The sequence below is a fragment of the Sebastes fasciatus genome, chromosome 16 (genome assembly GCF_043250625.1).
Source record: "Sebastes fasciatus isolate fSebFas1 chromosome 16, fSebFas1.pri, whole genome shotgun sequence".
Lineage (NCBI taxonomy): Eukaryota > Metazoa > Chordata > Actinopteri > Perciformes > Sebastidae > Sebastes > Sebastes fasciatus.
Genome location: NC_133810.1, coordinates 6,462,408 through 6,488,023, shown reverse-complemented (window position 1 = coordinate 6,488,023; position 25,616 = coordinate 6,462,408). Strand labels below are relative to the sequence as shown.

At 41.4% G+C, this 25,616-nt stretch overlaps 1 protein-coding gene across 6 annotated transcripts in view; it reads right to left on the bottom strand.

Moving 5' to 3' along the window:
- Positions 1-24,382, bottom strand: part of gria4b (glutamate receptor, ionotropic, AMPA 4b) — a 109,094-nt gene extending 84,712 nt beyond the window's left edge. For 2 of the 6 annotated variants that reach the window (XR_012590432.1, XM_074611898.1), the window contains exons 1-2: positions 23,792-24,379; positions 18,304-18,462 (exon numbers count right to left, since the gene is read on the bottom strand). Coding sequence is in view for 4 of the 6 variants with exons in the window: in XM_074611898.1 (XP_074467999.1) it covers positions 18,304-18,462; positions 23,792-23,894 (262 nt within the window). In the remaining 2 variants the exon portion in view is untranslated. Of the gene's footprint in view, positions 1-18,303; positions 18,463-23,791 lie in introns of all 6 variants that reach the window. The other 4 variants (XM_074611897.1, XM_074611899.1, XR_012590433.1 and 1 more) reach the window with 3 other exon arrangements.
- Between the last annotated feature and the right edge of the window lie 1,234 nt (positions 24,383-25,616).

Below are 25,616 nucleotides of genomic sequence, written 5' to 3'. Positions count from 1 at the left end.
GAGGGCAGTATCCCGGGAGGAACACTGGCTCCGTGGCTGCAACGCCAGTTAGTCAGACTGAAATATATCAACGATCATCGAGTGGATTAACGGTAAAGTTTTGTACAAACACTCTTATACCCCTGAGGATGAATCCCAATTAATTTGGTTTTCCCCTCCTCTACTGCCCGATGAGCTTGACATGATATAAGTTTAAGTGAAATGTCTCAACAGCTATGCAAAGATTTGTCATGACATTTGGTACACATCCATAAGAAGGTGAACATTGAAACATTACCCTTACCGTCTCTCACAAGCGGTCTCGGACTGGTTGTTTTGGTCCGCACCAGAGTACGATTACTGCGTTCACAACTGCCTAAACGAACTGCACCAGAGTTTGATTATAACAGACTAAATGTTGGCTTGTGAAAGCGCCTTAAGACTCAATGTTTGAGAGGATATCCGCTAAATTTAATGTTTTAAAAACACATAGAAGTGTCATTATAGTGAACATAAATATGACAATAGCCTCCGGGTTGAAAAATAACCAAATTTCCCTTTAAGTTTGCTTAGATGTATACGGGGAGGACATTCCTAAACAAGTATTATAAGCTGAAAAAGGCACAGACAGGCTTTTTTCAAACTGTTTTTGTCTCATGCTTTTTTTCTGTGAGACAGGGATGTTGCATAATGCAGGTTTAAGGAACTTTGGATGTTCTTCACCAGGAGGAGCATCATCTGGCCTGTCTGCCTCATTAACCCACCCTCTGCTCCCCACGGAGACAGGAAATAACACTGGGAGGAGGGCTGGATCCATGCATTGGTTTGAATGATGGCTGAGTGTGTGTGTGCAGATAAAAAAAATGGGGCAAAGGAGCTCAGGGAGAAATGAAAAGTGATGATGGGCGGGAGCAAGAAGATGAGAGAGACCGAACAGTTACTGCAGGTTGTATTCTTTAGTTATTATGTGATTTGAAAGATAACACCTGGTTTGGTATCTAAAACTGACGTTACACAACACTGTGAGTGAAAATACAAAAGCTTCATTTTTCATTCAAAAACAGCCAAACGGCCGAAAACCAAGAGCGGCGGTCAAAAGCAAAGATGATGACGGCCAAAAACCAAGAGAGCGACGGTCAAAAGGAAAGATGGTGACGGCCAAAAACCAAGAGAGCGACGGTCAAGATGCTGAACTTGACGCTTTAAAACAGCAGTTCACAAACCAATGGGTGACGTCACGGTGATGTCACGGTGACTACGTCCACTTCTTATATACAGTCTATGGGCATGGCGGCTCCCCAAAAGTGAAGCCAAAACGGAGCACACCGTTTAACGTCAACATCGCAGTCGATCATGTTCATTTAATTGCGGGAAGCCAAAATCGCGATCACAATTAATATTCGATTAATTGTGCAGCCCTAGGTTTAAGGTAAATCAGTAAACAAGCTAACACCTAGCGCACAGCAGAAGAAGTGTAGTATATTTTCATTATTTAATACCTGCACCGACTCCTGCAGAAAGACTTGATCTTCTGTGAAAGCTCTCATTAAAAATCTAAATCCACCTGTCTGCACTGCAGCGGCATCTTTTGGCACTTTCTTCTTGAAAATTTTACATCTTAGCGTTGTATAACAAAATGAGTTCCTGACAGCTGACAACAAAGTATGAATTTTCCAAACAGCTGCTCCCGGCGATCTAACAGAACAGCAGTACAGTAGGAACTAGGTATTCCTGCATGTCAACCCGGCATGTCGAGAACATTTGGCTTTACTCTGTTTCCTCATTGTCTCGTTCTATCTGCAACCGTTAAAGCTGATAATATGAATCAAAGTCAAACATGCTTTTCGTTTCTCCCACCCACTCCTTCTCCTCCCTCCGTCCTTCACCTCCATCTCCTCCTTTGTTTTGTTTCTCTTCATCTCCTCGGTCCCAGTCATGCGGCGTCGGAGGGAAAAAGTCTTTTCTCCCTGAGCCATTAATGTGCATCATCATGCAGTCTGAATTCCCACAGGATCGGGCAAGTCAGCGGATTTACGGCAAGAGGAGAGGAGGGGGTTTAAGATCCCCAGTCAGGATTCAAGGACAATTCATTATCACCGCCAGGGTGCGGCAGGGCACGTGGATGGGGGGGGGGGTTTGGATGTAGTGGTGTGCTGTAGGACCGCGGTTCAATAATAATGCGTTTTGATTCTCTGACTGAGCTAAAGTGAGGAGCCGGGAAATGTCAAGGGCATCGAATAAACATGCCGCTTCCCTGCTTGCTCTCCAAATCCACTGCAAGCTGTCTCAGGAAATAAGCCCTTACGTCAGCTGTGTGAATGTGCATCTGTGTGTACAGAGACAGAAAACAGCAAGAATAAGGGCCTCGCTGAAAATATAATCAGTATCGTGTGACTTTTATTTTATCTTTACATGGTATCTAAAACCAAAAGCAACGTTACTGCTGGAGAAAACACTTGTACTGTACTAATGCTAGTCCTGCTACGACCACTGCCGATCAGTTTACATTGAAGAACAGTGTTGGGAAGGTTACTTTTGAAATGCAATAGGTTAAAGATTAGTAGTTACCTTGTAAAAAATGTAATAAAGTAATGTAACTAGGCCTGTCAATCGCTTAAAAAATGTAATCACGATTAAACGCATGATTGTCCGTAGTTAATCGCAATTAATCACAGATTTTTTTTCAAGCGGTATGACATGATTGATACCAATGGATTCTTTAGGTTTTCGTAGTTTCATATGATACCAGCATCTTTACTCTAGCTTTACTGAGTCCATTACAACCTCCGAAAGATTGACTGTTAATGCATTAAAGAAATTAGTGGCATTAAAACAAATTTGTGTTAACGCATATATAAGCAGGTATAAGTACAAACTGTTTCTGATACCAGCCTGGTCTGTTATGTATTGACTGTTGGCTGCTGAAGTAAAGGAGTGGATTGATAAGTAGTTTGTCTTCACAATCCCAGACAATTCTTTTTCTGATTAGCGGTGGAAGGTTAGAGACACTTCATTGTGTAATGAACATGGTTAGAAGAGTTATATGTTAGATTTTTAGGATTGATATTTTACCACAAAGATGTCTTTGTTTATTTCAAACAGCAGCTTCTGTTTCCTTTCCTGTACGGCGAGCATCCTGACCTCAATCACAGCCATCAACCCAATCATTTCAGTGATTTCCTATGGAGTTATTAAGCCACCACACACGGCAGTAAAAATGCCCAACTTGTTCTCATCAGCTCATCCACTCCCTCCCTCTGTCCACCGACCAATGACGGGGTGGATCTGGCGGGATAAAAGCGCAATAATTGGCCAATCATGTTGCAATCAGGGGCTCTTCACTGGGAGAGTGGGTTGAAATGGTGAGACCGTCCAACAACAGCTTTGTCAAGCACACACCGTGATGCACACACACACACACACACACACACACACACACACTGATGCACAGAGGGTGAATGGCTGGCAGAGAACTGATAACTAGTAATGATCCGCTCTAATAATAGTCTCATCATCGGGACGGAGCTGTAGTAGCATCGGGTGAGAGGTCTGTGTGTGTGTGTGTGTGTGTGTGTGTGTGTGTGTGTGTGTGTGTGTGTGTGTGTCATCACTGACTGTATGTCTGCCTATAGAGACTTTAACGTGGGCATCAGACAGTGCAGAGTGCAGTGGAGTGTAAGCTGGTTGTCCCACTGTTTCACTGAATCAATGCTGGCTGATATAACATGGCTGGTTAAAATGTGTTGCACCGCGGCCACAGACGTGTTTCTGAATAGCTGGTTGTTTTAAACGGTAGTGCTATAGGGAAATGTGTAGCACAAAGGCTAACCCCGCGGCACAAAGGCTAACCCAGTGGCACAATGGCTAACCCAGTGACACAAGTACATAACTGTGGCCGTTATCATAGTTTGTTGCATGGCGTAAAAATGAGCCACACGAAAAGAGCGTACAAATGACACGCAAAAAGGCTAAAATGCACATAACAAAATCCTCAATGGAAAACTTTGGCAGTCCACTTCGACCTTCAAACAACCGCATCAGTCAGCTGCTAATATCAACATTGGTCATGCAACATTAGCGCTAATGAAAGCCTAACGGATTGAAGTGAATTGCTTTGCGAGACAGAGACGCCCAGAGTATTTTAAGAGAGTGACGGAGACGGAGAGAGGGGAGTGGGAGGGAGATAGCAGCAGGTCTGCTCTCGGATCACAGCGAATGACTCGTGTGAATTCACAGATGGGTTTTTAACAGGAACACACTCTGGCCAGGGGAGTTGTTCTCGCACACTGGAGGATGCTGTTACAGCTCACACACATACTCATACGTACTGCACGCATGAGGCAGCTAGCACATTTTGTTAAATGACAGGAAGTAGCTGCATCAACGCAGATTTCAAGAAATTCCTTTGGTATGTAGATCAAGAAGGAAGGACAACACAGAGGAGATCATGTTCAATCTTAAAAATCATCCTGATAAAAGGACTGGGAGCGACGCTGTAATCAAGAAAAATACGTAAAGCGTCCATCAAGATTATGTTGTGAAAAGAGCATTTTGTTACCTCTCTACATCTCTGCATTCTTATCTTCATCTTATTCTGAAGAGGTTATTTCTTACATCTAAAGTGAGACTGCAACTTTTGAAAGCAGAGATATGTCTATATTCATTCTCTACAGATGAAAAGTTGAATTCACAAGATATGAAAACGCATCAATTCAAAGCACTCAGAGGTTTTCCTGCTATTACAGAGTAGGTACTCTCCCATCCCAGGAGGAACCGTGATTAACGTAAGTGTACATTGATTGGTCGAACACATGAGCCAATGCAGCACCAGCAACCACCATTTAAAAAACAAACAAACAGAAAGAGCGCCGGTCGACGATCCCGACTTTCGTAGTGCCCAAACGGCAGTACTGCAACTTCCGTGTCCGTCACGTGATGCACTGGGCCCAAAAATGCTTTTCCCCATAGACCTACATTGGGAAAGAGACGTCCGTAACTCAGCGGATAATTTTTTTTGAGGTGAATCAATTTCCCAGTACGAACACTTAAATAGCCCTTATTTCAAAAATTAAGTTTTTAAAGTTGTAAAACGCACTAATAGCTGAATCCAGAGTTATTTCCCTTCCTCCGTTCATGTGAGTGAGACTCAGACCGAGGCTGGAGCGCAAGCCGTGACGACGGCGTGACGAAAGGACCCCGTGACCAAATCATGTGACCGAGCGGACGCTACTCCACCAAGATCCGGGTACTTTTCCAGACGGAAGTCGAGCCATTTAGGCTTCATGCGCCAATGAGCAACTCTCATAGGAATGACCGAGCTCGCTGATCTCCCAGCTGGAGATCACTTCAGCGTTCCTATTGGTGGTGCGTATGCAAACAGAAAAGAGAGCGTGAATATCAGACTTACATTCATCAGGTGAACACGACTCCAAATGAATGATTATCTTGCTTTGTAAGTGCTGGATGTGTGAAGCAATTATTTGCTTTGCTAATAAAAAATGTATAAGCTGACAAGATGTTGTGTTTTCGGCTTGTTCCATTAAATATAAAGACACACAGAAAGAAAGGAAAATCAAATAATGCAGCCTTTTATGCATCCAACTGAAAGGGAATTGAATATGGTATTATCCTTTAGGCTTTGTCTGTAAAATAGTATCTGTAATATAAAAGAGGTTATTATTCTCAATATTGACCAAAATGTCTACAACTTTCCTTTCCTACACTGGAGGCTCTAAAAAAAAGTTAATCACAGCAGATAATGAGATGATGGTAATACGTTTTTCACTTGCTGTTAACGAGGTGATTCACCATTATGAGCCTAAATTACTTTCAAATTTACACAAGCAGCTCCGATGGACAAACAGACGGATGAGATGTGATGAGAATATGAGGAACCTCAACAGACAAACTGATATCTGTTAGTTAAACAAGAAGGTGTGTCCAAACTATTAGCTCAGTTCTGGTTTAATGGTCATTAGATTTACAGCGTGAGCTGATGAGGTGCTTTAATGGAGAAACCCCTTCGAGGACTTTGTTCATTAGTTGGGGGTCAAACGGTCAAACTCCCGCTGGACGGCCTCAGGAGGGAATGAGTCGTGACCTGGCTTTCCCTGGCCGACAGCTGTGACCTCTTGACCTTTAACCCCTCCCTGCTGGGAAAGACAAAATATGGAAGCGAGACAAATCTGTTTCTCTCGATCATTTTTAAATGTAATACTCCAATAATGTGGTTTAGAGATGCCAGGTTATGACCGATAAACATTGTTTAAGCCTCATAATCAGACTATTACATTAAATGCATTTGTGTTCAATCAGAGTCGGATCAAAATCTAATACTAAGGCTGTATTCTAAACCGCATACTATACTAGTATATATACTAGTAGTACGTACTGATTAGGCCAAAATGTAGTATGTTTTAGTACGTGAACAAAAGCTAAATCTCCAGTATGCCAAAAAATACCTGGATGTTGTACTGATTTAGAAAAAAATCTCCAGTAGCCTTTGCGTCGGACCAGTCTACCTCGCCAACTGTATCCCACAATGCAAAGCACTGGAACGTTACACGCTACAGTTACAACAACAGCCAAAAACTGCTTGTTTTTTAAATTTTTTGTAGCTATTTCATCACTAAATTCACTTCTGAAAAATTTGAGGCGAGAAATCAAGTGTGTAGATTTTGAATATTGACAGTTTTACAGTATTAGATGGCGAATCTATCATTTGCTCCACCGTTTTTCAGAGTTTAGAAGCTCCACAAACCGGTCTCGTAGACAAGAGGCTTTTATTTCCTTGTTGACGGATAGTTCGTTTAAATATCACAACACAAATGTCAATTATGAATTAACAGGAACTTGTTCTTATCTGCCTTTTTGGAGTTGAAAAGCTCAACAATCGCCCGCGGGCGTAGCTCGCTCACCAGCCGGGCACTGACGCTCACAGAGCGGCAACACAGCAGCAGAGTGGCGAGGGAAGTGGAGAGGGAAAGAGTTGCCTCTGCTGAGATTGCCTCTGCTGAGATAACATGACCACTGACCATGACCAGATCAGTCCACTGTTTAGTTTCTGTAACTGAAAAAGCAATTTAGAGTAAATTTTGTTTATCATTTTATCAATGTTTTATATTTACCGTCTCCCCTCGTTGATGATCCTGTTTGTCTCACTTCACTATGAGCTGTTAGAATAAATTGTTTACACCTGCAGTATCTTATAAAGTAAACAAACACAACACAAACAAGAAAATCAATTATTATTTTTTTCCAGTGCTTTAAGAGCGGGTTTAAAGGCTAAATCCTAGCATACTACTAAATACATTGGAATACTGTACAGCCTAAGTGTCTAAGGACTTTTGATGATGGTGTCCGTGTGGGTTTAATTTTTGGTTTCTTGTGTTAGAAAGACGTCTTTTCTCTCCAAAGCTTTGAACAGCTTTGACAAACAGCTGCAGTAAGTCATCATGGTTCCATGTTTGCATCTCCATCGTCAGCTGTCACACACTCCCATCATAGCTTGTAACTCAGCATTTACATATTCACCCTGTTATTAGCCACCATTTGTACTGTAAAGAATTAAAAATTCTTCATTTCAGAATGAACCTAATTAAGGAGGACAATGAAAGTAATCAAATTAGACTTCATTGATCGTTTCAATGCAGCTCTAGTTAATCAACAAAAAGGCCAAAACAACTACTAATGCTCAATATTTTGATATTAACAATGGATCAAACATGCACAGAGCTAACAATGTTTTTCTGTTTTTACATTGTGATTGCATGACTGATGTTGCTGCTACAAGTAGTGCTAGTGTTTCACTAATTACCAGCGTGTTCATCAGTTTTTAGTGTCCCCTGGACACTTGTATTGTTTTGTGTTTGCACGTCCTACAGCATTTCTGTTTGCTTGTGTTTTCTCTATTTGCAATGCTTTTCATGGTGAGTGTTACTTAAAGTGTCAGTAGGCAGTATGTTTTTGGCATCATTGGGCAAAAATTCCATAATAACCTTTCAGCATATTGTAATTCAAGTGTTCTGAGAGATAACTAGACTTCTGCTCCTCCTCATGGCTCTGTTTTTAGGCTTTAAAAATCTAAACTTTGACCAATCACAGGTCATTTCATTGAGGGAGCGTTCCTATTGGCTGTGCTTCGGTCATGTGACAGGAACTTGGCGCTCCTTCACCAGATTTCACAAACGTTCTCATTTTACAGCTAAACCGTGCACTACAAGATGATTCTGAAAACATCTGAGGAGAGAAATAGGCATTAACGTAACATAATATTGATTCATATTTAATCAGCGCTGCCTAGTTTGACCATTTGGTCGGAGTTTGCGAGTGATTGACAGCCGGCTCTCATAGACGGCAGCTGGACAGCAGACCTCAGATCAGCTCTTACTGCTTGTTTTCCTCCGGCCTGTGAAATCTTGCAGATGCCGTTAGGAGCACCGGAGGACACAGAGGCACATGATTTTTGTCAGGTTACCTGTTTCATGTACTACTGTCACGATATAGCGACCGTTTTATAGAAATAACTTTCTTTAATCATATTTGCTCCAATCTCGCCTACTTCAGCTTTAAGTACAGAAGTTACGTTACTGTCAAAATGCGTTATCATGACACGCAGATTGTCCTTAAAATGTTGTGCTATTTATACGCCTTCACATGAGATCAGGTTGTGTCGTATATAAGAGCGCCCAGGCAATCATCAACAGGACTGCTGTCTCGTTCCTGATGATACTTTTATTCTACATGGATGTGATGATGTTTCGACCACAAATGGTCTTCCTCAGGCGAAAGTGAGGGTGTGACCACAAGACTGCCCAACAACCCATGAAGCAAGTCTTACTGTACATTAGAGCACAAACTACACTTCAACAAAGTCTGGTTCAACTCTTTTATAACCATGAAGCAAAACACATAAATAAATTCCCCCATTGGACAGTCTGACAGAAAGTAACTGTTGAAGCGTAGGTGTGTCACAGAGTGAAGTGATTCAAGGCCACCCTCGCTTCGTTTACGGCTAATTATGCCATCGTTAATCCAATTCTGCGGCTTCTTTATTTCTCTCTGTATCCAAAGTGACGCCTTAAAAAATCAAACGGGAGCTCAAAGATGCTAAAAGTTGGAAGAGAAATCTCTAAATGATTAACAGAAAGCAACTGGCATGACTTCCTGTCCTAGTTTGGAGCGAATCCATCCGAACATCCTCATATCCAGAAATAGATTTTTCTAATTGAGTCAGAAGGTGATGAGGCTGCATCTGCTTCTCACCCCCGATGGCTCGAAATGTTCACTGATTCCCTCTAAATGATGGAGGACATTAAACTCATTCTCTGTGTTGCGTTGCCGTCTACCTTTACACCGTCCGGCATGACCTGCTGACACACTTCAGCTGTTTCTCAATGAGCACCAAGCGGAAGAATTCATACGACTTATTCTAAATATAGACGAGGAGTTTAACAATACGGCCTCAACACGTGGTGCTAAATTACTTTCTGTTTGTGTCGTGGCAGATTGAAAACCATTCTGTATACAATAACGTCTTATAAAACCCTTCCATATTTAAATATTCATCTTCTGGTTGAGTTTGAGATGTTTATTTTACAGATATCTGACAATAGGACCAAGATTTCCTCCCACAAAACGGCTAAATAACCGTCAGGAGAATTTCAAATTCAAGCAAGAGATGGAAGGAATAACACATCCTGTCTTCCTACAAAGAAAAAGTTTAATTCATAAGAAATAAAATGCACCTTTTTAACTATATATATTTAACTAAATGCCGTTTGAGCATCTTTTCCTTTCTGACAAGTTTATTATTTTGGTGCAAAACACTGAACTAAGTAGTGTTGGTCGTGGTGGAATGTACATAAACACTATTACTACTGTACTTAAATAGAAATTTACTTCTACTCCTCTATACTTCGGAGGGAAATGAGATACTTTTTACTTCACTACATTTCTTTTTTATTGGAAAAAACACGCCAAAATGATCAAATCAGTTCTGATATTCTGCACTTCTTTACTTCTACTAGTAGAAACCTGACATCTGAATACCATCACACAAAGCTTGTGTTGTGCGTCAATTAAAACTTAAAATAAATAGATTAACCTCGGCGTACTTTGGCAGGCTAGCAGGGTTGCAGACTGTTATGCAAAGGGAACAGGACGGTGTTGTTCCTCCTGACTGCAAAGTCAACTCTTCCGTTGGACGCCCTTGCGTTTTGCCCTTGCATTGATACAGGGGGCACTTTTCATCAAATTGTACCGTCACACATTTCTGGGGAACAGATGAGAAATGCTAATACGGCTGAAAGTTAAATAAAATACAGGTGGTAGATAAACACATTTACCGTTCACTATATGCATCTTATTAAATCTGGAGTCCTCTGGTGCACAGTTGGATTTCAGTGCTCATGAATTCAGATTGTGTTGCATAGAGTCTTCTTCCTTTAAAGGATAAATCTTTTGTTCCTCTTTATTTTTCTTATTCCCATCAAATCCCATTAACCACTTAGAAGTGGACTTCCCGCAGGCGGCCACGGGAGATCGTTATTTGCATGATGATCCTGTTCAGATTGAAAACTTTAGAGCATCATTTTTTTCTGCAGCAGAAAGGTATTCAGCTTTCGTCTTTCGCATCATCACGTTGTTCGCTCGTTACGTGCAGAACTATTCATGTTTCTATATTTAGTAATCTTTTTGATCAATGTTTTGTGGTTATTTAGTAATATTTTAGGAAAAATCACGTCAGATTTTTTTTTATTTATAACACAATTTCAATACTTTTATCAATTAAAGCTTCAGTATGTTTGGCATCATTGGGCAAAGATTCCATAATAACCTTTCAGCATATTGTAGTTCAAGTGTTCTGAGAGATAACTAGACTTCTGCACCTCATCATGGCTCTGTTTTCTGTCTTTTACTATTGTACAAAGTAGCTCAGTGAGTCGGGTTACTTACATCATCATGCTTACATCTTACCTTTTACCTACCGGGCTAATGAATCCCCTGCTTGTAAAAATCCCACATCTCCTCACTACTCCATCCTCCCTCTTCCTCCCTGCTTCGCCACATTAATCTCTCATTAGCAGCCCCCTCCTCCTCTTCCTCTCCACCCTTTCTTTCCCCTAACACAAGCCATCACACACACACACACAGGTATACATCGCCGAAAGGCCTGCGTATCTTCACCCGTGCATCTGAAGGATCCTCAGACAAATGAGGGGCACCGCCCGCCATTTAAAGGGCAGCACCCCAGAGCACAGAGTCCCTCTGAATGGAGCCCACGGAGGCCAAGATAATAGACCTGGATAGATGCTACACAGCCTGCAGACACACATAAAACACAAATGGGAGTGCTTTTTTTTTTAAATACTGGAGGACAGACGAGGAAGGCATGTGTTGACGTGCGAGCAGCAGCAGCAGCAGCAGAGGAAGTGCAGCGACGCTCTCCGATGCTGCATGAGTGCATATAGGAGCACCGGCTGCTCGCTCTCTGGATCTGGAGTGAGTCAGAGCGCAATGCTGAATATAAATGACTCAATGCAGATTAAGATGTCACTGTTTCAATGAAGGCGAAGGCAGGGGCAGCATGTAGGAGGTCAAATTAACCCCTTCCACACCCACACGCCTCTTAGAAAACCTTTGTGTGGCTGCGTGGTTAAGAGGTAACCACGACGAGGAGGTTCAGCTGCAGATGAAATGCCGCTGAGGACTCTGCAGCTGCTCCCAAACATATTTTATTTAATTTTATACATGATGGAGGTTAGAGTGTCCAAATTTTCATTTAATTTATAGTTTTTTTTTCACCCAGACTCTGTAAAAAATCATTTATATATATATATAATATATATTATTTTTAACTCAAATCTTTCTGCTGTTTGCAACATGAAGATTTTCTCACCTTTCCTCCTCAACTCTTCTATCAAATCATCCTCACATTGTGTTTACCAAACGTATGGATGGAGTACACATGTTTTTTGTCAACAACATACCCTATAAAGTAATTTTAAAAGTAACCCGTAGATCCTTGGCTCGAATACTCGGTGGCAACACCACTGTAAAATCTCCTAATTCCAAATTTAAACCTGCAACCATTAGTCGAATAATCAACGACTGATTGGCAACTATTTTGATGAGTGGATTAATCGTTAAAGTAACGTAAAGTAATGTTTAAATGCTGTTTTCAGCCTCTCAAATATGGAGATTTCCTGTTTTTTTCTGTTTTATATCATATTGAAGTGAATATCTTTTTGATTTTGGACTGACAAAACAAGACATTTGCACACCCAAAGTTGGTCTTTGCTCAACGCAGCGAAAAGTTGTCAGTGGTGCCTTGTCACGTTGTGTCTGAAAGGACCTTCAGTGAGTGAGAGACGGAGAGAGAAATGGAGAGAACAAAGAGAAAGAAATACTCTAGCAGGGGCAAAAAACGATAAAATACAGAGATTCATGCAAGTTCACGCTAAAGGGGCGAATTATTCTGTATTCTTTCCTGAGAATTAAAAGTATTTAAGATTTAGTTTCAGTGTAGCTACTTATTATTCTGCTATTTTATTCTTTAAAAGTCACCAGAATGCAGGAAACAAACTCAAAAATGTCTTGGGGAGAACTTTGGTTTCGAAATCCTCCCTATTTTTGAGGTCTCAAGGTTGGCAAGTACGGGTATTCTTGCCCTGCTGTTAGTTCGTAGTTGGCTGTAAATTTAGATTGTACGGACCCAGTAGTAGAGGTGAAATGCTGACCCCTATTTGAGTAGAACATGTGGCCAGATGTTAACACATTGCACCTTTAAGTAAAATCCAGCGGGTGGAGTTTCACTGCAGTCTCAATCTGTTACCAAGAAACAAGATTTCTCCTTTCAATTATTTCCTTCACATATGCTCCTCATTTTCATTCCACTTCAACGTGGAAAATGTCAGCTTAGAGAATTATCCTGCAAAGTATCGTTGAGGTGAGGTATTATTCTCAAGTGTATCAGCCGCCTTGTACTGAAAATAGACGGGATATCCCAACTTCTTAAGTATTACACAAGTACCACGTCTCAGTGCAGCGATTTTCTGTCTGCTTTTTTACTTTTTTTCTCAAAGATATTTCACTGCTGATGCTGATGACAAGTTTGTTTACTGTCAGAAACACCTTTGGATGTTCTCACTGACTTTCAGTGTTAACTCCCAGAGGAGACATCCTCACGTCCAAAGAGACAAATGGTTGAGGCGACATTCAGGTTCAAGGACTCCGACAGTCACTCCGACTCCGACTGTCCCAAACTGGAGCACATTACCAGCAATGGCACCTTGACAGGCAGGCAGAGATCCATGAAATGATCGGCACGCTGCCTCACTGTTTCATAATAAAACAGGCAGTCTGTTGTTTTGGCATCTTACTTCCAGCTCTTCCACACATGTGAGAGACGAGGGATTCTCTGTCTAAATACCAACAGAAACAGCACAGACAGATCAAATCTGCAGTGTGCATGCCTCATGCCTCATCATGCAGCATGTGTAGGTGACATAAGGCAACATTAAACACATCTGATGTAGCTCCAGGCCAGTCAGTAACAACTGTGTCACTGTTTTGACCTCTTTCCAAAATAAAATGCAGGAGTGAGTTGCAGCTTTTCCCGTTATCACAAAATCTGATCATCGTGTCTGAGACATTGTGTGCAGACAAATAAATTCAATGAAATGAAACCAAATGGAGGCTCAGAGACCAATTACACCCCCCCTCCTCACCAGAACTACCTTTAAATTAAGAAACAGGTAGCAGATACACACATTTACCTTTAACTATATGCATATTATTAAATCTGGAGTCCTCTGGTGCACACTTGAATTTTAGTGCTCATATAGTCTTCTTGCTTTAAAGGATAAGGCTGTTGTTATTCTATACTTTTCTTATTCTCATCAAATCCCATTAGAAGACCAAAACCAACGATGCATTAGGGGCTGAGCTAAGAAGCGAAAGCAACGTTGTCGTGGCGCGCAAGCGTTTCCAAGCGCTTATTAGGCTTGTCGCGGTAGTCGGTGTTACCGGTACTACACTGTCATTTTTTTTTTTTTTACAGAAATAAAACCCATTTAGTTCATTTTGGCATATCAGTGGCGTGTTATCAATACAAAGTCAATAGATAGCCAGATGACGGACGCTACAAACTGACAGCTCAGAGTAGCAGGAGTCAGATTTCACACACAGTACGAGAGAGAGTTGACAGACCAAGAGATGGTGGAGGATTTGGTGTCAAAGCGAAAAGCAAACGCGCCTATTCGGCAATATTTCAGATTTAAACTGATGCTATAAGAGAACCATAACGTTAATGAGGTAATCGGCGCGAGGAGGACGGAGTGGTCACAGCCGGTATGCGCGGCGCCAGATTTTTCTTTCTTCCGTAAATATCAGTGTACGGTAAATATATGGAGGAGAAGTTAATCATTTTAGTGCAGCAGGACTACCCCATGGATTTATAAAGAGAACTGGATACAGCGTTGGAGGCGGGGCCCCGTTCATTCTTATGAAAGTCGCTCAGTGGCGCATGAAGACAAAATGGCTCGACTTCCGACTGGAATAGTACCCGGATCTTCTGGCAATCTGCCGCTTCCATTGAGCCCATGGAGAAGGCGCAGTAGCGTCCGCTCGGTCACGTGGTCACAGCCTAACGTGGCATCAACAGCAGTACATTGCTTCGCTTCCGTGCCGGTACTCCTGTCGGCTAAGTTACTGTATGTAACGTAAATACACTGACTATAAGGATGTATATATACTGTACATGTAGCAGCGTCATCATGCAGAAACTTACATCAGGTCACGCGGGGGAAGAGTTTTTGGAAGGGCTTGAAGGGAAAATAATATTTTGACGCTAAAACATTTGATCAAAATGTGAATGTTTGGATTTTAATAGATAAGGAACACCACGGGGAAGCTACAGAATGATTTAAAAACCTCAAAAAAATAAAATAAAATAATGGACCCGCCCTTTAAGGACCTAGTTACTGTCCTATAATTTCCATATATTGGCACCACAAATACACTTTCAGCCTTTGGGAGATATTAAATGTCCTGACCATTGTCTCATTTGTTAATGGTAATTATACCGAAGTGTCACAATTAACTTCATACTGATAAATTATACTGCTGTGTGAAATACTAATTTAAGTTATGAGATAAAGAAAAATTTTATTAGTAGCTTTACATCACCAGTAAACCCGCAGTGAGTAATATGGAGCCTATAGAGTTAATCAAACAGGATTTATCAGTGTCTGGTCTACTCCATGATTATCAATGACAATGGGGAACATACAACAACATTTGTCCCCGTCCTCCCAGCAATTGTCCCCATCAGCCGTCCTGACAGCACAACGGCGAGCCGCTGAATGGCCTAATCTCTCTTCACAAATGAGCTCCGTCTCTCATCTCCCCTTCCCAAATGTACGTGATGCCCTTAAACGTCACACGGCAGCGCTGCCTATTCATAACCATTATCTCAGGGCTTCTGATAATGGAGCGAAACCGGCGCCGAGAAGGAATAAAGACACTGAGAAATGTAAAACGGTGGAGGTGGAGGGCGGAGGGGGGATGAAAGCAAGCGATGTGGTTCGATCTCAGATTCCCCGCTGGCCCTGAGCTATCAGAGCCATTGATTGGCTCATGTAATTCTGCTCTGATTTGGCTCAGCCAATCAATGCGCTGCAGACTCGCTTCCTGTGACTGTGCAGCCATTAGACCAGAGGTGAAAAATCCCATAGTTTTCTTCTGTTCCTGGAAAATATACCGTTTACACCCACTCACGCCTCTGCTGCAGAACAACCGCTGCTCTGCTCACATTGCGTTGGTCATTGAGAGCTCCTCTAACCGCCGTTTCCTGTCTTCAGCGTCCGTATTGACCGTGTGAACACAAAATGCTGCGAGGACGGTGTAACCTTGCAAGTAAAATACAAGCAAATATAAAAAAAAGGATTTTTGAAATAAAGATGTTTCAGATGCTGGTCTCTTTTGCAAAGTATTAAGAGTATATTAAAAAGATACTCAAGCACATTAGATCTAGATTATTAAGTATAGGTTTCTTTTAAATAATCAAACACACGGTATATTTAAGTATTTTTAATATAAGGCCACATTAATATTCATGCTGTTCCCACAGTCCACTTTAAATACACTTATGTGTGCATATATACAGTATATATATCACCCTGCAATTGTTTTAATTGCTCAACATATATTCTAATCTTGTGCTCATAACCCACTTTTCTATTTCCTCCCTGCATTATTATCTGCTGCTCATTTCCCCTCAGAGATCAATACAGCTTCATGTTCTGTAATTTCATCTTAGAGGTCATTAATAAGCAAAAAAAAACCCGTACAGATACATTTAGTTATAAAAGAACTGCATGCTTACGTCAGTGCGGTTTCAAGGTTCCCCATAATCCCACCAGAGAAAAGCCGATTTAAAGTTGCAGAAGAAAACTAGACTTTTTGTTTGCTGCAATGGTGCAGAGGTAAAGATATACTGCATGAGGAGAAACGGACAGGTGCATCAAAATTGTCATAACTCAGTCAAATGTGAACACACACACATGATGCATGTGTTTTTAGTTTTAGCGTGACTTACACTTTCTGAGGATATCATTATTTCCAGCCAAACATCCATAAATTTGTTTAGAAATCAAAGAAAAAAAGGTGCTCCTTTTAACTCCTTAAAGCAGAACTTGCCTGAGAATCCTCACGTTTTTATGTTTTCTTCAGTATCATAGTAATCCAGTGATAGTTGTCCGTATATTAATGAGTACAATGAAAACAGGAACTGCTGCAACAACAGCTGTCAGTGTGTCAGTTTGCTGACTTGACTATGACTTTCCCCCAAACTGCATGTGATTATCATAAAGTGGGCATGTCTGTAAAGGGGAGACTCGTGGGTACCCATAGAACCCATTTTCATTCACATATCTTGAGGTCAGAGGTCAAGGGACCCCTTTGAAAATGGCCATGCCAGTTTTTCCTCGCCAAAATATAGTGTAAGTTTGGAGCGTTATTTAGCGTTCTTCGTGACAAGCTAGTATGACATGGTTGGTACCAATCGATTCTTTAGGTTTTTCTAGTTTCATAGTGCCAGTATCTTCACTCTAGCTTTAAAACTGAGACTCTGAAAGATCGATTGCATTAATGCGTTAAAGAAATTAAATCGAATTTGATGAAGAAAACCGACGCAGTAACAGAGGCTTCGTTTAGTGGAGCACATCCCGACTAAACACTAGAAGCCCCTTCAGGATTGTAATAGAGGTGATGACTGCTGTGGCTGAAATGTTATTAAAGGACCATAAAAGTAAGACAGAAATGATGTCTGCTATTGGCAATGTACAGCTACGAGCCGCTCTCAGTCACTTTCATTTGGTCAAATTGGCTCTCGGAGGAAAAAAAGGTTGGAGACCCCTGCTCTAAAAGGTGACATTAAATTAAAAAGTAGGAGTATATACAGTACGTCAAGGGTTTTCAAACTACTTGCTCTCCTAGTCTGATCACACAATGAGAACATCTGTCTCTGGTCATCACACACACACACACACACACTACACCCCCTCGATTACCAAGCAAACATAACAGCACTTCATTCTCTGCTTAATTTAGCCATTGATTTTTCTAACACCAGATCGCACCACAGATAGTAGAAGACATCAGGCTGCAGTGTTTTATGGTCTCTGTGGGAACCCCCACAACCCCCTGCACACACACGCACACACACACACACACACACTCACTCACGCTCATATAGAAAGAAGCACAGAAAGAGGACGTTTCCCCAGGGATCATCACTAAAAAAATCACTGCCTAGTACTGTTAGGAGATCTAACCATGTGTGTGTGTTTACAGCAGCTGTCCTCCTCTTCAGTGTGTGTGCAGCTTTTGCTCAGATCAGATGTGAACTAGCAGACACTCATAGACACACAGCTGTACTGCCACATCATCACACGCACACATATTATGTACACTCATGCGGCATCAAACTCAAACACACACCGAGCGGTTTTATTGGAAGGATGGAAACACCCAATCTAAATATGTGTCAGTTAGAACATTTCCACTTGGGATGACACCCATTATATTATAGGGTGGAACGATACACAATGTTCACGGTTCGGTATATAACTTGGTTTTTGGGATCAAAATGTGTCCACAGACAAACCAGACTTCAGTTTAACAGCAAAACAAGCCAAAACTAACTAACTAGTTATCTAAACTGTTTGAGTTTGCTGTCTCCTCACACACAGGAAGCCTCATTTTCCCTGATCAAATCCCCACAGAGCACGAACACAACACGAAACAATGAGAGCGACTTACAGGCGTTGGTGACGGCGAAGCTGTTGGCCGTCTCGATGTTGTCCACGTGAGGCACCAGGTTGAACGGGGCTTCCGAGGCGTTCGGGCTGGTGTTGTGCAGGAAGATTGCCAAACGAAAGGCGGTGTACTCCTGATCAGTGTTTCTGATGAACAGGCCGCCTGAACAGAACGGGGAGAAGACACAGTTCAACTATTTCTGACATGAAACAAGGGAAATGACGGCAAGAAACTACGAAAACAATCTCACCGTTATCTGCAGATATTCACTAGTTTGAATGCAAATGAGGTTTTAAGCGCCACACACCCTTATTTGATCAGATTGAGTCTCCTTTTTAACTGCCTATGTGGGTTTAATAGTTATTGTTTAGTTAGTATTGACCCATCTTCACTGTACACTAGAAGATGTCAGTTTCAGAGAATGAAACAATGAGATTTGTATTAGGGCTGTCAAAGTTAACGTGATAATAATGCGTTAATGCAAACTCATTTTAAGGCCAATAATTTCATTAACGCATTAACGCAACTTGCGTTAGTGAAGGGCTCAGTTTTGAAGCTAGAGTGAAGATACTGGCATCAAATGAAACTAGAAAACCCAATGAATCCATTGGTAAGAACCATGTCATACTAGCTTGTCGCGAAGGAAGTCAAACAACGCTGCAAACTTATGTGGGTTCTATGGGTATCCACGAGTCTCCCCTTTACAGACATGCCCACTTTATGATAATCACATGCAGTTTGGGGCAAGTCATAGTCAAGTCAGCACACTGACACACTGACAGCTGTTGTTGCCTGTTGGGCTGCAGTTTGCCATGTTATGATTTCAGCATATTTGTTATGCTAAATGCAGTACCTGTGAGGGTTTCTGGACAATATTTGTCATTGTTTTGTTTTGTTAATGGATTTCCAATTATAAATATATACATACATTTGCATAAAGCAGCATATTTGCCCACTCCCATGTTGATAAGAGTATTAAATACTTGCCAAATCTCCCTTTAAGGTACATTTTGATTAAACAAAATTGTGATTAATCACCGTTAACTATGGACAATCATGCGATTAATTGCAATTTAATATATCAATAGATTGAAAGCCATGATTTAAGGTCAAGAAACCTTCACCTTTATGGTTAAAAAGAGAACTGATTGGTTAAGGTTAGGGAACGACCACATTGATCATGGTTACAGGAAAACAAGGTCCTTGTATTACACATTTAAACAAACATTAGTGAGCACAACCTCAACATGGGGTTTAAAAAGCTTTCACCAAATGTGTATTAGTGTTTCTCAGACTGTTTTAGCTGCTAGCTGTGGTCAGAGAGGAACCTCACTCATATTAAAGGTGGACACAGCTGACTGGACAATAGATGAAATGTAATAAAAGGCCAGTATTGGTTTTGGTAAATCACTATCGCTGACAATTCAGTGTTAATCCTGCAGTATAGCAACTCTTGTAAGATACAGTCTTTGGCATGTAAATCACCTTTCATATCAATGCAAGCAGAAAAAGTGATATATTATTCACAGAATATCCTTCATGGATCAACACAGATTTTCATTCAGTTTTGTTACGCATGAGCAGCTCCAGTGCCAAGAATCAGTTTGGCATCAGAGATAAGACTCTTGGTTTCTTTCTTCCTCTTTTTTTTTTTTTACATTAAGGCCTTCTTCATCTACGGAGATCTTGCTGTTCATGGTTGTGCAAATGTCAGCGGTGTTTTAGGTTTGAAGCAGTTTGCTTCACATTTAGAAACCTAACTTAAGGCTATATTTCTCGGGATGAGTCGTAGAAATGTCATTTAAAGCAAAATGCCAGCGTGTTCTTTTTATGGCTGACCTCTTTAAAAGGTAAACTTTAGAATATTTTACTCCTTTATGATGCCCACTCATGTAAATCCCCTCCATCTTTTTGCATAACTCTAGTAATGGTTAGGAAAAAGCACCAGCGCTGCTCTGAATTTCATATCATTTCCACTGAGATGGCGTCATGTCTCATTGACTCACACATTGCTTACAGAAGGTGTGAATAAAAAAAAAATGGTGTGAACATTTTGATTATCTTGGCAACCGATCAGTAGGAATGCCCTTTACATATTTTATATCAACACATTCTCACTGCCAACTTGTCAAATCATGGCTCAACGCCAAAGAGCATGGAGGCAAAGAGATGAAACTTCAATGTTTTTATGACAACAGCCGCTGCTGCCATTCTGGAGTGAAAACGCTTATTATATTTATGATATTTTATTGTTCAACACAGGCCATTTTGGTAAAATGAGATAACAGAATAGAAATAATTTTGTTTTACTTTTGTGCGGCACTTTTTAGGCGGATGTTTTACTGGTGTCTGGTAGTCGAAACGTAGCTCTGCTGCTGAGCGCTGATGTTGCAATGGAACAAACACTATAGGCAATATATGGTCTTGTTCTTTGCCTACGCTTCAAACTATGACGCTCTAGCTACCCCTCTAGGGTCAGTTTTGGACGTGTCAGGGACGGAGTGTCAGTTTCCACTCTTACATGCATATAGTCTATTTTCAAAATAAACTTCCAAAGTAGGTTTACTTAGTTTTTTGGGTTTACTTGCACAACAAAACTACTTGGTTAGCTTAGGAAAAGGTTGTGGTTTGGGTTAAAATAACTATATTTGTTACGTAAAGTATCTACATTTGTTACGTAACCGTTGTTACTTCTGTACGTAACTCTGGGCACACACTACACAAGATTCCTCCCTCCCGACAATCGTCAGCAAAGCCACTATTTTTTTGATGGTTCTAAAGATTATCTTTCCAGATATTCCTGTATATATTCCTGGGTTAAGTGCGAAAATTTGCCAGAAATCGGGAGAAATACGGGAGAATTGTGACCCAGGGAGGAGACTGGGAGAGGGCAATGAAAAACGGAGTCTCCTGGATAAATCAAGAGGGTTGGCAAGTAATTGTGACTAGTCTCATTAGGTCTCAGAATTTAGCAACACCAGTAAATTTACTCTAGAGAGTCGTTTCCATGCACACAAACAGCCACGCTACTCAAACGACATTAAGATCTTCTTCAGTAGTGATGAGAGCTTCAGGATCCTTAAAACAGAATCTGTAAATCCCAGATCTCTGAAGGACCTTTTAGTGTTGCTTGGAATATCAATTTATTCATTATTCTAAGAGTATATTTTTCTGGATACGACGGACTGACTTCCTGTCACGGATGTCCCCACCCCCCCTCTGCCCTCTATGAGAAATGCATGCTGGGACAGGCTGCAGCCCTACCATGACACTCCAAAAAAAAGACACTACAGCAACACGTATCACATGGTGTCTGAATGTTGTGAAGCATGACTGTATTTGTGCACTTGTTTCTGTGTTGCAGGCATGTGGACAGGGAGCTGCTAAGAAGTGTTCACAATTATTTGAAGCTGACGAGGGAGTGGCGACTACTATCAATCATAAAAGCTGAGAGGCTAAAGTAGGATCTAAAACAAATCCATACTTAGTCCCAATGCGTGTTATGATGTTTATTAAATGAAAAGAATCACAAACAATGATGTAGGCTAATTGGAAAAACTAAAGTGACATGATGTGTAACGGTCAACAGACAATGTCCGAGCCTAACTCTCCCTCGTTCTCTAAATCCCTCCGTCCAAGTGCACAGGTACATAAGTGAAAACCACACCCCATGTGCCCATTACCGGAAATGATACGAACCAAAAGAACGGCCTAAACAAATAATAATAATAATAATAAATGACACTAAATACACACTTGGGCTCCAACAGAAGGATTGGAGAGATGTGTGTCCTCTCTGTGGTGGCTGCTCAAAACTAGGTAACGGGTTAATGAAGTCTGGTGTGCGAGGAAACACATAGTGGCACATAGTGGATTTTTACACTCCCAGAGGTCAATTACAGGGCTGAGAGGGGCAATATGACGACACTGGTATTACATCAGCAACGTCTGCTATCATTGGTTAGCCAAACGATAACGAGAAGTGCTTATAATATCAAAAAAAAATGTGTCTGAAAACAATGTGAGCAGAAAATCCACACACACAGCATGTAGTTGTGCTTAAATCAGCAGCAAACATTAGTTTCAGCATGATGGCACAGCAGTTCCTCACAGGTTTAAATAACCCCCACCCGGCTCAAGTGTCCTCGGTTCCAGGGGTGCTGTTCTGTAACAGACCGTGACCTCTGACCTCCCCTGGAGGTGTCGGGGGTGGGGTGGGGTGGGGATTCGAGTATCACGTTGATATAAAAGGACAAGGAGAATCATTTGAGCAGCTTGTCATTTTTCATCAGCCTCAGTGCTCCTGATGTGCCTCGACTCCGCTACGAGCAGCCAGTGGAGGGTGAAGCCACCAAAAAAAAAGTCAGTTTTTAACACCTTCATATACAGAGAAGAAAAAACTGCTTCTCTGATAATTGATTTTTTTTTTTTTGTGATGAACTGGAGGTCACAGTTTGCCCTTCCTTTCATACCCAATGCCTTTAAATCAACCGAGTCAATCTGCCTGCTGCTGCTGGTGGAATGAAACCCCCATGAATCCATCACCACCTCTTATCTCCTCCCACATCTGTTAAGTTGTTAAATGCAAACATGCAGATGTTTAGTAATAATAACAGTGGCAGGCCTATGGGAGAATACAGGAGCAAGAGGTTTATTGCAGAGTGTTAACAGCAGTCAATGCACACAGGCAGCCTGCATAGGGAATACACACACACACACACAATTTTAAACGTAAAACCTTATAAATGTGTCCCAGTTTATTCCTGGTTGCAGTGTATGTGAATGTCATCAGCTGACAGGAAGTACACATGGACCCAAACTGTTAACTCGCAACGTTAATGCAATTCTGTGGCAATTCCATCAAAATGCGCTAAAACGGAGCGTTTCAGACAGACGGTAAATACAGGTATATTCAGGTCTACAGTATATGAGGGAAAATAAAGGGTTCTTGAACATTAAAGCATGTAAACATGTTTTAGTAGGAACACAAAATACAAGTATGAACCTGAAAATTAGCACGATATATGACCTTTAAAGGTGCCTTTTCAAATTAATCTCCTCCCACATCTGTTAAGTTGATAAATGCAAACATGCAGATGTTTACATGCAGATGTTTAGTAATAATAACAGTGGCAGGCCTTTGGGAGTGTGCAGGAGCAGAGGTTTATTGCAGAATGTTAACAGCAGTCAATGCACACAGGCAGTCTGCATAGGGAATACACACACACACACACACACACACACACACACTTTGCTGCTCTGATCTGCTGCAGTGGTGAGTGCATTGGGATATTACACACTCTCCAGCCTGCAGATACACAGTGCATTAGGTGTGTTAAACATGCATAGGGGAGGAATCTGTCATGCACATGGAAAGCACCCATGTCTGGGATGTTTTAGAGAGGAAAACTGCAGCAACCACTTTGTTAAATAGCAGGACAGGACGTCCATTCACATGCATCATCATTTTTTTTTTTGGTGTCACACTCACCGATCTGCACGCTGCTCGGGAAAGCACCCATCGCCAGTCCCCAAAAGAAGAAGAAGCCAGAGAATATCAACAGAAACCAGCAGCGAAGAGAAGAAATCCTCATTTTGTTTCGGTTATAAACTGATGAGAGACATCGAGCAGGTTTTAATTAATAAACACCCCAGGAGCAGCAACATCACAGGGTTATATATATATATATATATATATATATAAAAAAGATAAAATAAAAAGAGGCGTTTAAATCTCCATGTCTGCTTGGCTTGTTTCTTGTTTCTTGGATGTATATATCCTCCCGCAGTGCCAAGCGTTAGTACCGACAGAACTGCGTCTCCGTCCGTCCGGCGCTGGAGATTTTGCGCACAACACAAACACACCACCACCAGGATGAGGTGGTAGAGAGAGATGATGGAGGAGGAGGAGGAGGAGGAGAGGAGGGGGAGCATCAGCCAGAGGCGGCCAGAGAGTCTGGATGAGGATCAACTCACATCACAGATCACAGCAACAACACACATGCGCCTTTTTACCAGAGCGACCGGTGCAGGAGAGAGGAGGACAGGAGGACAGTCAGTCAGTCAATCAGTCCCTGCAGCTCATCATCTCTCCAAAACTTCCAGAAGCTGCTGATGCAAAAAATACACAGCAGATGTCTGCAGAGGACTGATGGCTGACACGTTATTACACACTGTTAACTCTAAACCCTGTTATGTCCTCACTGTCCTCTTCATGCAGTTTAAAATGCACAAATTAATATGGGTGTAATAAGATATCGAAAAAAAAATCGAATATCGCGATATGTTTTGTGAGTATCAATTTGTATTCAATAGTTTACATGCAAAGATGAACTCAGTTAATACTTTATTTCTTTAGCAAAGAGATGCAAACTTTTAAAGGGACTGTTTGTAAGAATCAGAAATGCTTGTTAACAGCGACACCTGTGGCCGTTAAGTCAACGAAAGTCAGCGCTTGTGCTCGCTCTACATAGACATGAACGAGCATCGCTCAAAACAGTGAGGCAACACACGTCAGCTAAAACCACAATATCACTCTATATTTCACCTGCTTGGCAGTAATGTTAGCTGACCAGACGAAGGTCTCTCCATGAATCCTGCTTCAGCCCCGGAGGCTGAAGCTAGGAAAAGCGGGTCGGTGCCGGGGCTGAAGCAGGACGATAAACGTTATCGTCTCTTCATGTACTGTTGTCACGATATAGCGACCGTTTTATAAAAATAACTTTTTTTTAATCACATTTGCTCAAATCTCACCTACTTCAGCTTTAAGTGACCAAAATGTTACAATTAACTTTAATGAACTGAAAACACACTGTGAAAGGGTTAAAGTTCTAAGATGAAAACACAGACCACCAGACAACGCTGTGGTAGCGACCTGTCTATCACGAGGTAGCCCCGCCCTAAAGCATCCCCTGCTTTATGGTCTATCTGACTAAATGGGACCATAATTTACTAAATGAACATCATGCTGTATTGAAGAAGACTTGAAACTAGTGATTGAGAACATAAACTCATGCTTACAATGTTTACCGAGGTAATAAATCAAGTGAGAAGTAGGCTCATTTTCTACAATCAGACTTCTTTTAGCAACCAGAGGAGTCGCCCCCTGCTGGCTATTAGAAAGAAAGCAAGTTTAAGGCACTTCAGCATTGGCTTCACTTCTCAGACCCGGAGGTTGCCGCCTGGGTGAACTAAAACGTTGTCACTTTGAGCAACTATCGCATAATTTCAGTCAGAAGCAGCATCGCTTCTCAAATTTAATTAAGATAAAGTATCTTTCTGTGGGCGTGCTCTAAGGAGAAGTGAAAGGCAGAGTT